General features: G+C 45.5%; 1 protein-coding gene across 1 annotated transcript; it reads right to left on the bottom strand.

Moving 5' to 3' along the window:
• Window positions 1-1,139: 1,139 nt before the first annotated feature.
• Window positions 1,140-9,470, bottom strand: CCN3 (cellular communication network factor 3). Its single transcript, XM_040494302.1, has 5 exons — window positions 9,295-9,470; window positions 8,942-9,167; window positions 7,655-7,906; window positions 6,244-6,458; window positions 1,140-2,645 (listed from the first exon to the last, which is right to left on the bottom strand). Exons 1-5 carry the CDS (start codon window positions 9,364-9,366, stop codon window positions 2,349-2,351), a joined length of 1,062 nt encoding a protein of 353 aa, XP_040350236.1. The 5' UTR covers window positions 9,367-9,470; the 3' UTR covers window positions 1,140-2,348.
• Window positions 9,471-12,693: the final 3,223 nt, after the last annotated feature.

The raw sequence follows: 12,693 nt of genomic DNA, 5'->3' as shown, positions 1-12,693 counted from the left end.
TGTGTAACATGGGGAGGAGTGTCTACTTCACAGGGCCACTGGGAAATTAAAGGCTGTTAATGAAGGTAAGTGCTCAGCACAAAGTAAGTGTGCAGTAAATGTTAGCTATCCTCAATAATTTCCTTTGACTAAACTCTAGAAATCCAATTGTCTTTCCAATCTATCTTAAGGGACAAATAAAAACATCCTAGATAAATGGGTAAGGAAAGAGGCTGCAGGTAAGGGGAAGTAAAGTTGGGAATATGATTTTTTTTTTTTAATTATGAGAGAACTATAGACCCATTGCATCCACCAGGACTTTAACATAAAGGTTATATTAACTCTGACCCTCACCCTGCCCAGATGGCAGCCCCTGTTCCTGCTGGGCTTTGCATTGCCCCTGGATATATGCTTTTCTGGGCACAAGGTAAGAGCAGGTTGATTGAGATAATGCTGGTGGTTTAAGCTGGGTAATTGGGAGGATGGAGAGCCCTTTGACTAGAGAATGAAGCCAGAGAGGCAAGTTTTGTTTGATCCATGTTTAATTTTTAATACACAGATGTGTCTAGCAGGTTGTCCAGAAAAAAATATTAGGGCTCAAGATGTTGGCTTGAGTAAACAGTGTGGAGAATATCCGAGGCCTCAGCAATAGAGATCACCTAACTCAGCAAGAACTGTCTTTTGCTTCCCTGCTGCTAAGACATTGCAAGCTCATCTAAAAATAGCTACATTGCTTTCAATAGATGCTGTCACTTGGTGTCTGATTGAATTTGTTAATTTTAATTTTACTTATATTTTCCTTTTAATATTGAAGTATAATGAACATATAGTGTTATATTAGTTTCAGGTGTACAATATAAGGGGCCAACAATTCGTTACATTACTCAGTGTTCATCGCGAGAAGTGTGCTCTTACCCCCCTCTATCTATTTCACCCAACCCCGGACTCACATCCCCTCTGACAACCACCAGTGTGTTCTCTGTATTTAAGAGTCTGGCTTCTTTTGTTTGTCTCTTTTTTTCTTTGTTTTGTTCCCAAAATTCCACATGTGAGTGAAATCATATGGCATTGGTCTTTGTCTGAGTTACTTCACTTAGCACTGTGCTCTCTAGTTCCATCCATTATTTATATTTTCAATGAACAACTCATAAGCCCATAAGTAATGGCATAGTCACGCACTGATAAAATCGTGTTTATTTAGTGATGTCTGACAAATAGAGAAAGTAAAAAGAATATTAAAAAATGTATAATTTACATATAAATACTTTAAAAGAGAAAAGCTGAACACATATGGTGACATTAAAAGGATGTATACATTTACGTTTGCAGGCTATCTTATAGCTTGACAAATTAGATACACATATGTATACACATATATCTTGTTTGTGAGTTTGAATAATTAGGGCCCAAGGATAAGTTTTGGGCATGTCTACAATAATTCTGAACTCCCATAAAATTTATGGTATTTTACCACCACGGTCATGGTGATTTTGTTCTTCTTTTTCAAAATCTACTACCAGCACATTTGAAAGTCATCAGAGGGCCCCGGTTTCCTCATCAGTAAGGTGAGAAAGTCTCTGCTGATATGTTCTGCTTCTTCTGAATGAAAAAGTGGGGAGCTCCAGCAGCCTCCAGCATGTAGAAATGGAAGGGCTGAGTGGCCTGGTCTCCTCTGCATCAAGCAGAGTTTTCTGTTGGCTTCTTTCTTTGGAAAGGAGTCAACTCGTGTGAAATGGAGCAAGTTTATCGCACCAGTCCACTTAACTAACAAACATTCCATTCCTGTAGATACAGTCTGCTTCCTAGTATGCAACGAAACAGAAGACTAATGGTCTCTGGATTTCAAATTGAACAGCTACACGTGTCCTCGGATCTTGAACTTGGAAGTTCAGAGTTGAGCTGCTCAAAAAGAGCGCTCTACAGAGGCCTGTCAAGTCAAAGATATATGCCAAGATATTTGTATGACAACGTGTTCAGTATGATATTAAACATCACTGACATTTGTGACAGTGACATTTTCTTGACATTCCACTAGTGTATAACAAAGTAAGATGAGTGTAATGTGATCATCTACACAGTAAAAACATGTATCTGATTTCTTACATTTATAGAAATTTTCATTTGTAGCCAATACCACAGAAAAGTAAATCACCCCTAAGTACTATCCTGAGCTTAACTTGATTTCAAGTTTACAGTTAATCAGATCTTTCATTAAAAAAAACAAGACAGATATAACTGACCTCATATGACTACAGGCAATACATAGGACTCAGGGGTAAAGTAATAATTCTTCCTAATTTTTCTTATATTCATTTGATGTTGGGTAGCTACACTTTGCCTCTGTAGGTATCCTCCTCAAGGAACACATCTTACACTTCCCCTCTGCTGGTGTTTGGCTTTAACTCTTGGAGTAAGGCCTCGTGGTTATGAGGACAGTTGCTGTGACAGGTGCAGGTTCCGATGGTCATCACTGGTTTCTTGATGATTTGCCCTGGGGAGCACTGGAACTCTACCTGGATGGTTTTGGTGTTATGGGGGGTGCAGCACCGGCCATCGCTGCAGACCCCACAGTACCTGGGCTTGTAGGTGTGCAGGCTGGTACAGTTCTTGAACTGCAGGTGGATGGCTTTGAGTGACTTTGTGGTACGAAGACACTTCTTACCTTTCTAAGAAAGAAGAAAAGGAGCAATTCATGGAATGGCTACCATTCCTCTGTGGGACCATTTTAGGGATACGGAATAAATTGCTAGTTGCCTACCCAATATTCATTGTGCTTTCTTCTTTGCTGACATACATTAGTTTTGTTTGGACAATCTGGTCAGGTAAAAGTATTTGCTTCCCCAGAGTATGTGGGAGCTTGAAATGGCTTTGTGCTAAAGTTCTGGCCAATGATATATAAACCAAGGAATTCTTGGAAACCCTTTGCCTTTCAGACAGGTACAGTTCTTTATTGCTTCCTGGATTCATTTTCTTTCCTGCCTAGAATGTGAAAACCTGGCCTAATCATACACAACCATCTTTTGACCTTGTGCTGATAAGGATGAAGGTAAAAGTGTATATAGGCTAAAGAAAGCTATTTTTTCAAGGCACTGAAACAGTCTTTGATGTTTTTTTATCCAATGCATTCTTAGGTGTTATAAAGAGAAAGGAAATATACCTGGCAACATTGCACGCCTTCTAATGTTTCAAATACTTTTCAGCATTAACTCACTTAACCTTATTAACAACATTCACCCCTACAAGGATCTGTTATTCACATAAGGGACAACTACCCACGTTTCACAGATGAGTAAATGGAGTCTCACAGGGTTAACATCACCAGAAATATCTAGTTAGTGAATGAATGAATGACACAAGCCCAATATTTCTAATATACTATAACCTCAGGAACGTCTAAGACAATGAGATATTAAGGTTATTTTCCATGAAGGCAAGGTAAGTGGAGAATTTATTCAATATGCCATTAGTAATGGTTGATAACCCCCCCCCCCCATATTTATAACTCAGGACAACATTGACTCTATGGTTATTTTCCACTTAGATTTCTTCACATACTAATTTGCCACAATTCTCTTCTGCTTTTCACCTTCTTAGGCAGAGCCCACAGCTATGGAGAGCTGAGGCTTGGGATTCTCTTAAATCAGTGGCTCTCAAATTGTATTGTACATCAGAATCTTCTAGAAAGTTTGCTAAAACATAGATTATTGGGCCTTAGATCCATGGTTTCCGATTCAATAGGTCTGATGTGAGCCCCAGTAATTTGCATTTCTAACGAGTTCTTAGATGCTGCTGCTGGTCTTTGAGAAGCACACTGAAACATCTCTTGGTGTTAGGAAGTAATGATTATTATGCTAGTATTTCCCTAGATTCCAAATAAATTTTGGAATCTTTATGAAATGTATGTATCTCAAATATAATACTTCCTAATATTAAACTGGGTGCAAGTTACATTAAAAATATAAATTTTGGGGGCGCCTGGGTGACGCAGTCGGTTAAGCGTCCGACTTCAGCCAGGTCACGATCTCGCGGTCCGTGAGTTCGAGCCCCGCGTCAGGCTCTGGGCTGATGGCTCGGAGCCTGGAGCCTGTTTCCGATTCTGTGTCTCCCTCTCTTTCTGCCCCTCCCCTGTTCATGCTCTGTCTCTCTCTGTCCCAAAAATAAATAAAAACATTGGGAAAAAAACCAATTAAAAAAAATATAAATTTTGGCGAAAGAAACAATAGAAAAAGCAAAATTTTAGAGGCATGACATGGAAATGCCTTATTTAATAAAGAAGCAAGTGTGTCCTTGACAACAGTAAGGGTCTCTTGTTTCTTACCTTTTCATATTTAATGTGTAGCATATATTCTTGCTAATGTCCACAAAAAAGGGTACAAGATCAGTAACATCTGAGTGTGTGGATGTGTGTGTGTGTGTGTGTGTGTGTGTGTGTGTGAGAGAGAGAGAGAGAGAGAGAGAGAGAGAGAAGCAGAGAGACAGACAGGAGAGGGGAACAGAGACAGAAAGAGAGACAAAGGTGGCTTTGTGGGTGAATCTACATAACTGTGCAACAGGTATGTTAGAATTCCCTAAGTGTGTGGGGCACCTGTATGGCTCAGTTGGTTAAGCGTCTGACGTCAGCTCAGGTCATGATCTCTTGGTTCATGAGTTTGAGCCCTGCGTCAGGCTCTGTGCTGACAGCTCAGAGCCTGGAGCCTGCTTCGGATTCTGTGTCTCCCTCTCTCTCTGCCCCTCCCCTGCTCATATACTATCTCTCTCTCAAAAATAAATAAAAATATTAAAAAAAATTTTTAATTAAAAAAAATAATTAAGTGGCTCAGTTGGTTAAATGTCCAACTTCAGCTCAGGTCATGATCTCATGGTTCGTGAGTTTGAGCCCCGCATCAGGCTCTAGCTTGGGCCTGCTTGGATTCTGTGTCTCCCTCTCTCTGCCCCTCCACCACTCTCACTGTGTGTATGTGTCTCTCAAAAATAAATACACATTACATAAATAAATAAACAAATAACTAAATAAATAGAATTCCCCTAAGTGTGGGAAGGTGCAGCTTCTAGCTTATCTTAGAGATAAGATGCTTCTAGGTGTTATTTCAAAATTGGTGGAAGAAACATAAATTAGGATGGACTTCCAAGTCATATAGCTAAGTAGCTATTTAACTAATATGACCACTAGAGACTCTCATTTTAGCAACAAATGGAAATGAGGCCTAATGTTAAGTAATGGTGCCTAATGTTAACAGGGTAATCTATGCCCAGACACTTTGCAAATTCATTCTACTTAATCTTCATGACAACTTTGAGGTAGGTACTGTCGACGGTCCCATTATATGGGGGAAGGAATTGAGGCTTAGAGGTTAAGAAAATGGACCCAGATTCCACAGCTAGTTCATGGAGTAAGCCAGGGTTTTAGGCTGTCTGGCTCCAGGGTTGCACCCTTAGGCATTCGATGATATTGCCTCAGTGTGGAGATATGTAAATCTTTCATTGCTAGAAACTGTTTTATTTTAGCATTAAGTTTGTACAAATTTCCAACTAATGGTTCAATTTGGGTATTGAATTTATCTGATCTAGGGCTCTGGTAACAAGGCGTGTGATGTCATCAGGAACCAATCAGAGCTTCTGATCCGCATGCCTTATACTCCGTGTTAACATACTGAGTTGATATAATTCCAGCAAAAAAGGAAAGAAATGTGCTATTTTATTTGGCACCTATCGCCTTATGCTGGCAAATATACTATTCCCACTAGACTTTTTAAAATACTGAAAATAATTCCCAGACACCCATTCATTTATTCGTCCACAATTGTGTATCAAGCACACAATATGTACAGGTAGGATGTTGGGGACTGAGGGCTGAGTAAGGAAGACATGGTTTCTATCCTGTGCTTCCTGCAGATCAAGCCTAAAGGGGTGAAGAAAACTGAGGTCAGAAATCACTTCTCTCAAATCAACCGTGCTCGGCAACTGAGCCGCCAGTTTTTCTCCAGGAATGCAATGAGATTTGCCAGATCATTCTCAACTAGGGCTCCACCCTCTTTACCTGTGGACCGGCTGTGAGTTGCTTGGGATATTTCAATACATTAAAGAGAAGGAAGAAAAAGAAGGTAAACTCACTCATTTCAGGAACCTCTCTGCCTTTCCTCTGGGGCTCACTCCCAGCTACAGCTGACCTCCGAGTCAACAAGTATCACAGTGTCACAGTGACTGTCTAGAGCCCAGATGCCCATCAGGCAACATGACCTCCTCTGGCTGCCTCCAGGCTCCTACCTTATCTGTCGGTTGCTTGTGTTCTTGTTCACAGGGCCGCACCATGCAGAGGCGAGTCTGCTTCACCATCTCACACTGTGGATTCCGGTTGGTGACCCGGGTGGAAAAACCCATGCCACAGCTCTTGGAGCATGCGCTCCACTCCGTGGTCTGCTCAATGCAGTTGATGCTAGAGTCGGAGACTGCAACACCTACAGTGGCTTCTGTCCTGTAGGCTATGGGATGTACAAATCAAGGTGGCCATATTGAGTAAACCATGGGGATTGCTGAGTGGTCCTTTCAACCATCATTGGAAAGAGGGTTCATTCAATTCTGTACCTACTAAACTCAGGTGCTTTCGGGGGCCAGAACTGGATCTCTGTATTTATAAACCCTAAAGAGGTAGCACAATACCAGCACAGTGTAGGCCTTTAAGAAAGCTTTGAAGAAGGACTGTTGAATTGTCCTTAAGAAGCTTGGGAGACGCTGTCTTAATGAAGTCTGGTAGTCTCAAGAATGTAGAACAGTATAGCATCAACAGCCATTCCATAAACTGTAGCGTTTTCAACATGCGATTTTGTACAGAAAAAGGATCATGATGGAATTTTAATTAGATGAGCAATTAGAACCTCTCAACTCAAGGCAATATTTTGAAATAGTTTGCTCTAGACTGGTAAAACGGGTTGTTTGGATTATGGGATATAGACACTTGGACTTTGATTACAAAAAGTTCTGTCCCAACACTTAACATGTATGGCTTGGGGCTCTCTCTTCTACATGGCAGTTTTCCTATCTGTAGGTCATGGTTGATCATTTCTGACCTCAGAAAAACTGTAAAGCTCCATGTACTGCCAGTATAAATAATCTGGGTGATTAATGGCTTCTAAAATAGTCTCTCCTGACTCTTGAATTTTTCTTTTCAAAAAACAATTTCCTTTATACGATAAAACAAAAAGAAAAGCAAAACAAAGACCCTTCACCCTTCCACCAGCATCTGGAAAAGTGACATGTCTCTGTGATACCGGTTCAGGGAAAAGTAGCAGTCTTTACGGATGCTGCTTGAGAGCCCAAGGTAATACGCAGAATCCAGAAAAGAGTGATAATTTATATTTTTTACTTTTATTTAAGGGTCAAATGGGGGCAGATGAGAATCTAAACAGTAGTCATCCAATAAGACAAAATCAATCCCCTTGCTCAAAAGAACCACTGAATGCAGCAGGTTCTCTTTAGGAGAAACTGTGTGCATACTTCAGCAACTTGGCTAGGATTCCAACACGTGATGTGCTTGATCTCAGTGGGCAATCTGGAATCCACAACCGAATGGGCAGAAACTGAGGCCAGTTTCTCATTGCAGATCCCCAAAGAGGATACGTGCCTCCTGCCTGCATTTAACCTGGGCACTGATCACCGTCAGGTATCCTGAGTATCTTACCTGGAAGGGCAAGGCCTCCTAATTCCGCCTTCTCATTTGAGTCACAGATCCACTTTTCACAGCACTCCCCGGGCACTTCGACTTTCCTGGGAGCTGGGCAGTCAGGCTGGGGCAGGAGCAGGTCTTCCTCACAGCGGGGCACACAGCCAATCTGCCCGTCTCTGCAGGTGCACTGGTATTTGCAGCTTGGCTGAAAGGTCTCTCCACTTTGGTAAATGACCCCATCAAACACGCAGTTGTCTCCTTCTACAGCTAGGGTGTCAGGGGAGCAAGGCACAGAGGGAAGGGCAGAGAGAATAAACAACAACACAGCTAGAAAAGCTACATGCAAACCTCGGGTCCTTCTTTTCCTAGTTTCTTCTCTATCTCTGGCAGAGAGATGTCCTCTCGGAGGCCTCCCTGAGCAAGAAGAAACCCATCTCATCCTGCCACTTATTTTGCAGATGAAGAAAGAGGAGCACAACTAAGAAGTGACACTCCCCAGGTGCCACAGCTCTTGCTCCCAATGATAAAGTCATTTAGCTAGAACCTCCTTGACCTCTCCTATTCCAGCAGGTTAGAATTAAAAAGACAAAAGTGCACTTTGTATTCTCCAAACAGGTTAACTGGTCAAATCGGGAAGGGTGCTGGGATTCCTTGGCACTCCAGCACAATAAATCATCACCAGCTTAGAGAAGAAAGGAGAAGGCTATTCCAATCCCTCTTGTGGGGTTGGAGGGATGCAGGCAGCCTCAGAATAAATGGTGCACCACGTGGAAAAATGACCCCCCATCGATTAGGTCTCACCAGCCTGGACTGGCCCGTTGCCTGCATTTTATTTTATTCACAGTCCAAACTGGGGTTACATAGCGGTCCCAGGAGACCAGGGGCTGTTTTAGCTCAAACAGGACCATTACAGGTGTGAAAACAAACGTGCTGGGGAACTGTGAGCATGTGAGTTATCCCAGAATCCCGTCACCCACAAGCATCCCCTTGGAAATGTCCAAAGGAAATGATTTCACTGGCTCTAAACTCTGCTCCGCTGCCCCTCTATCTAGAGGCAAGTGACGAATGCTTCTCACCTTTGCGGGCAGGTTTCCTCTCTGGCTTCTGGCGGCTCCCCAAAGCCGCAAGCACCCGCACCCCGCCCGGCCCCAGACCATACCTGGCGCACAGTAAGCGCTCCACAAACATCACCTACTGCACCATCACCATTATTATTATTTGCAAGTCACCCTCTGGGAAGAGGAGGAGAGGAAAAGGCAGCTTGCGGGAGCAGAGGGCAGGAGGCGCAGGGGGCCGGATTACCCATGCAGATGCCGGTTCCCGCGCTGGGGTCCGCTCTGCGGTCGCAGAAGAGGCCGCGGCTCTCCTCGCAAGGCTCCAGCAGCGAGCAGCTCTCGCCGCGCTGGCGGGCGCACACCAGACAGCAGGAGCAGTCGTCCAGCACGGCCCTCACCCCGGGGGCGCAGGTTGGCGGCGTCTTGGGACACCGCACGGGACACTGGGCGGGACAGCGCTGGGTCGCAGCGACCTGGTGCAGGCGGGACGAGGAGAAAGCTCTCAGCAGGAAAGATCGAAGGCAGAGCCACTCGGTCACCGGGCGCGGGCCACTCATTAGGGCAAAGTAACCAGACGCAGCTTAGGGGCGTGCCACTCACCTGTCCCAGGACGTGGAGCAGCAGAAAGCCCAGGCAAAAGCACCGCTTCGACAGACTCTGCACACTCTGCATGATCGGGCTTTTCCCTCCCGCTTTGACGAGACGAGACTTGGCGCCCCAGATCGGCCCGGCTGGCCCCGCTGCAGGTCCGGCGCCCGCCTCTGTCCCCCGGCGGCACCGGCGCAGGTTTTATAGCGCGTTCCCGGGACGCGCTCGCTCGGGTTGGCTGCAGGGCCGGCAAGGGGGGGGGGGGGGGGAATCTGCTGGGTGGGGAATGGAACGAACCCCGGGGTTGCCATGGCAATTGGCCGTGGGTGCCGCTCTCCTTAGGGCGCGGCCCCGGGGCCTGCGTGTGCCTGTGTGTGGCGACTGGCTTTTCCCGAAGCGCCGGGAGGGGCAGGGTGGAGTCTCGGGGCCGGGACCCAGGGCTCGCTCGAGCGCGTGGGAAGGAAACGCCCGTTTCCTCCTGGAAGCCGCTTTGCCTTCCCCCAGGACCGAGACACCGGCACTCCCCACCACGCTGCGCGCTGGCCGTTCCAAGCACACGTGGGGCTCTCCTCCGGGGGTGCCTGCAGTTCGGGGCCATCTGTGGGGGGTTGGCGAGAGGCCCAGGGGTTTAGTCATAAGGGAAGCACATGCAAGTTTGTCACCGTTTAGGGCACTCTTTGAATGTGTTGAGAGAAGGGGAGGAGAGGAAAGAAGGGAGGGAAGCAGAAAGAGAGAAGCAAGAAAGTGGAGGGGAAAGCAAGAAAAGAAAAAGAGCGAAGCAGAGCATCGCAGCTTTGGGTTGAGGGATACTTTTGGCCAAATGGCAAAGTTTCTTTGATTCTAATCATTCCCAGCCCCCCCCCCGCCCCCCCTTCTTAAACTCACGATTTCTGCAGGCTGAGAAGAAATAAAAGCAAAACATAATAACATAAAAATGTAAGAGGTAAATACAAACTTTCTTCCTGATGGAAGAAAGCCTTGAAACACCTGTCGTGTCATGCCTGATGCCACGACAGATGCCTGATGCCAGCACATGCCAAAATCCAAGAGAAGTTGAGAGTCGGCGAGGCAGGTTCAGCTCAGCCACTGTCCAAACGTCAGTGAACCAGGTGAGGAGTGAGGCCAGTCGCTGCTTTACTTGGCTGACTCCTGCAGCAAACCCAGTCTCTCCCTCACCACTCTCCCTTATCCACGTTCAAAAAAGGGCCGCCGTGCCATTTCCATCATTGGGCATCTCTCGTGAGGTGGAGAGCGGTTTTGACCGCTCCGAAGGTGATACTGCTCCATGGAGTAACAGAAAATTTCTCCCCTGTACTTCAGTTTGGCTGCTGCCTCGGGAATACTGATGCCCAGCTCCTTTGAAGATAGCCACATTGGAAAGACACTATAAGAAATACTGTACAGTCTTGTGATGTAACTCTACACTTTAAAAAGAAATGAATTTCCTCTGCATCATCCATCTCCGGCATGAAGGAAATCAAAGGCAGCTTGTATAAGGGGCCAGGCCTGCCCCCGTAAGGCCTGTGCCCCATGGTGACGTCATCCCAAGCCCCTGCAGGATAGTTCTTAGAGCAGCTGGAAACGGCTATTACCTATTTCCAAGCCTGCAGTCATTCTGCTTTCTGTGAGGTAAACCAGACTCGGCAGTTCTCGAAACTTGACGAGAGATTGAGCAGTTAATTTGTGCCATGTCTAAGACACTCCTATACTCTTCAAGTTGACAAGCTTCTTGGCTCATCTGGCCTAGTGATGCTTCCATCTGGCTGCACGTCAGAATCAACCAGCGTGTATTTTTTAAAACTACAGATTCTTGGGCCCTACTCTTGGCCTACTCTCAGTTGGATTCTCTGGTGAGGGCTCCTGGTTGTAGTTTGAAATGGGAGCTGGCTTTGAGAAACCTATCGATCCAGAATTACTAGAGGCATAGCTAGAAGCAAGAATATTGGCCAGGTTTTCAAAATATAAATAGCCAGAGTCAGGAGAAATTGGCAGCACTGAGGCGGGGGCTGACTCTTCTTGGAAAGGGGGAAGAGGAGAGGAGCAGTGTGAAATCAAAGGTAAGGATGAAAATGTCAAGAAGTTGCGGCTAACGTGAGACTCTTGACTGCAAGTGGTAGAAACCAAATTGGAACCAGCTTCGGCAAGAGGACTTTTGCAGGGATTCTGTGGTATTTCCCACGTAACTGGGAAGAGTGAAGGGTGCTACTAGGCCTCAGGGGCTGCTCGGATCAGGGCCTTGGAACTATCAGACTCCGTCTCTGCCATCTATTTTCATTGTTCTTTTGGGTGTCAGCTTCTTTACTCTGTCCCACTACAGACCAGCTTCTCCCATATAAGGGAAGTGTCCATCTTAAAGTTTTCCTAACCTCTTACATTGTGACCTTATCACCACAGAAGGAATGTCCCTCTCCCTTGGCTCAATTTGGAAAGTTCCAGGAGAAGAGTTGGATGAGTTCACCCTGGGTTAAGTGAAGGAGACAAGAAAAATGAGGAATGGGGATTAGCCAACACCACATAGTTGGAATGGAGTGGGAGAACAGTTCCCTAGGAAAGAAGGGATTATTCTTTAAGAAGAAAGCAAGTGTGACAGGCAAAGCCTTACATGTCCACTCTACCATCTACTGTAAATGCTTCTAGACAAGGATCTCCACATTACAACAATGGGAAACTGCAAGTGAAGCTATCTGATGATTATCAGGTCATGCTTTGCTGTGTCCAGGTCATCTTCTGGCAAATCCTCCATGCTGGGATAGATTTTTGTCCTCCGTAGGCCTGACACTGGGTGCTTTCCCCCTCTATCTCTGAATACATTGAATAACAATGATATGACCATTTCTGGGTCTACCTCCCTCTCCTACCCAGGAGAACAGGGAGAATGTCATAGTTCCCATAACACTCCCAAGGATGGACTAGTGGTCAGTCCACTTCTTTGAGTCTGAGATACTGCACATCTTGCTTTACGTTTTGTGACTTGGTACTGCTCTGCATAAGTTGAGGTAAGAAAGAACTGGGGGGCTGTTTGTTCCTCAGCAGCAGCCTATCAGCCATCACCATCTGTTTCTGACATGCACCTTCTCTCAATCTTTCCTGGCACTATGAGTCTAACCGATAGCATACAGGCTGGTGATTGTTCTGTCTGAAATAGACCCTGTGTCAGCAGAGGTCTCTGGGGAGGTCAGGGGAGGTCAGCAACTCTTCATGAGTGGCTGGTCATGGCTGCCTATCAAGATGGCAGCTCTCCTTGGTTATGAGGTGCAAGTACTTGGGTAGATTCATTCCTTTCCTTTCCTTTCCTTTCCTTTCCTTTCCTTTCCTTTCCTTTCCTTTCCTTTCCTTTCCTTTCCTTCTTTCCTTTCCTTTCCTTTCCTTTCCTTTCCTTTCCTTTCCTTTCCTTTCCTTTCCTTTCCTTTC

Source organism: Herpailurus yagouaroundi, unplaced genomic scaffold (assembly GCF_014898765.1).
Source record: "Herpailurus yagouaroundi ecotype Mexico unplaced genomic scaffold, PumYag 186, whole genome shotgun sequence".
Lineage (NCBI taxonomy): Eukaryota > Metazoa > Chordata > Mammalia > Carnivora > Felidae > Herpailurus > Herpailurus yagouaroundi.
The sequence above is the reverse complement of the archived record's forward strand: the minus strand, read 5'-3'. Positions and strand labels throughout refer to the sequence as shown.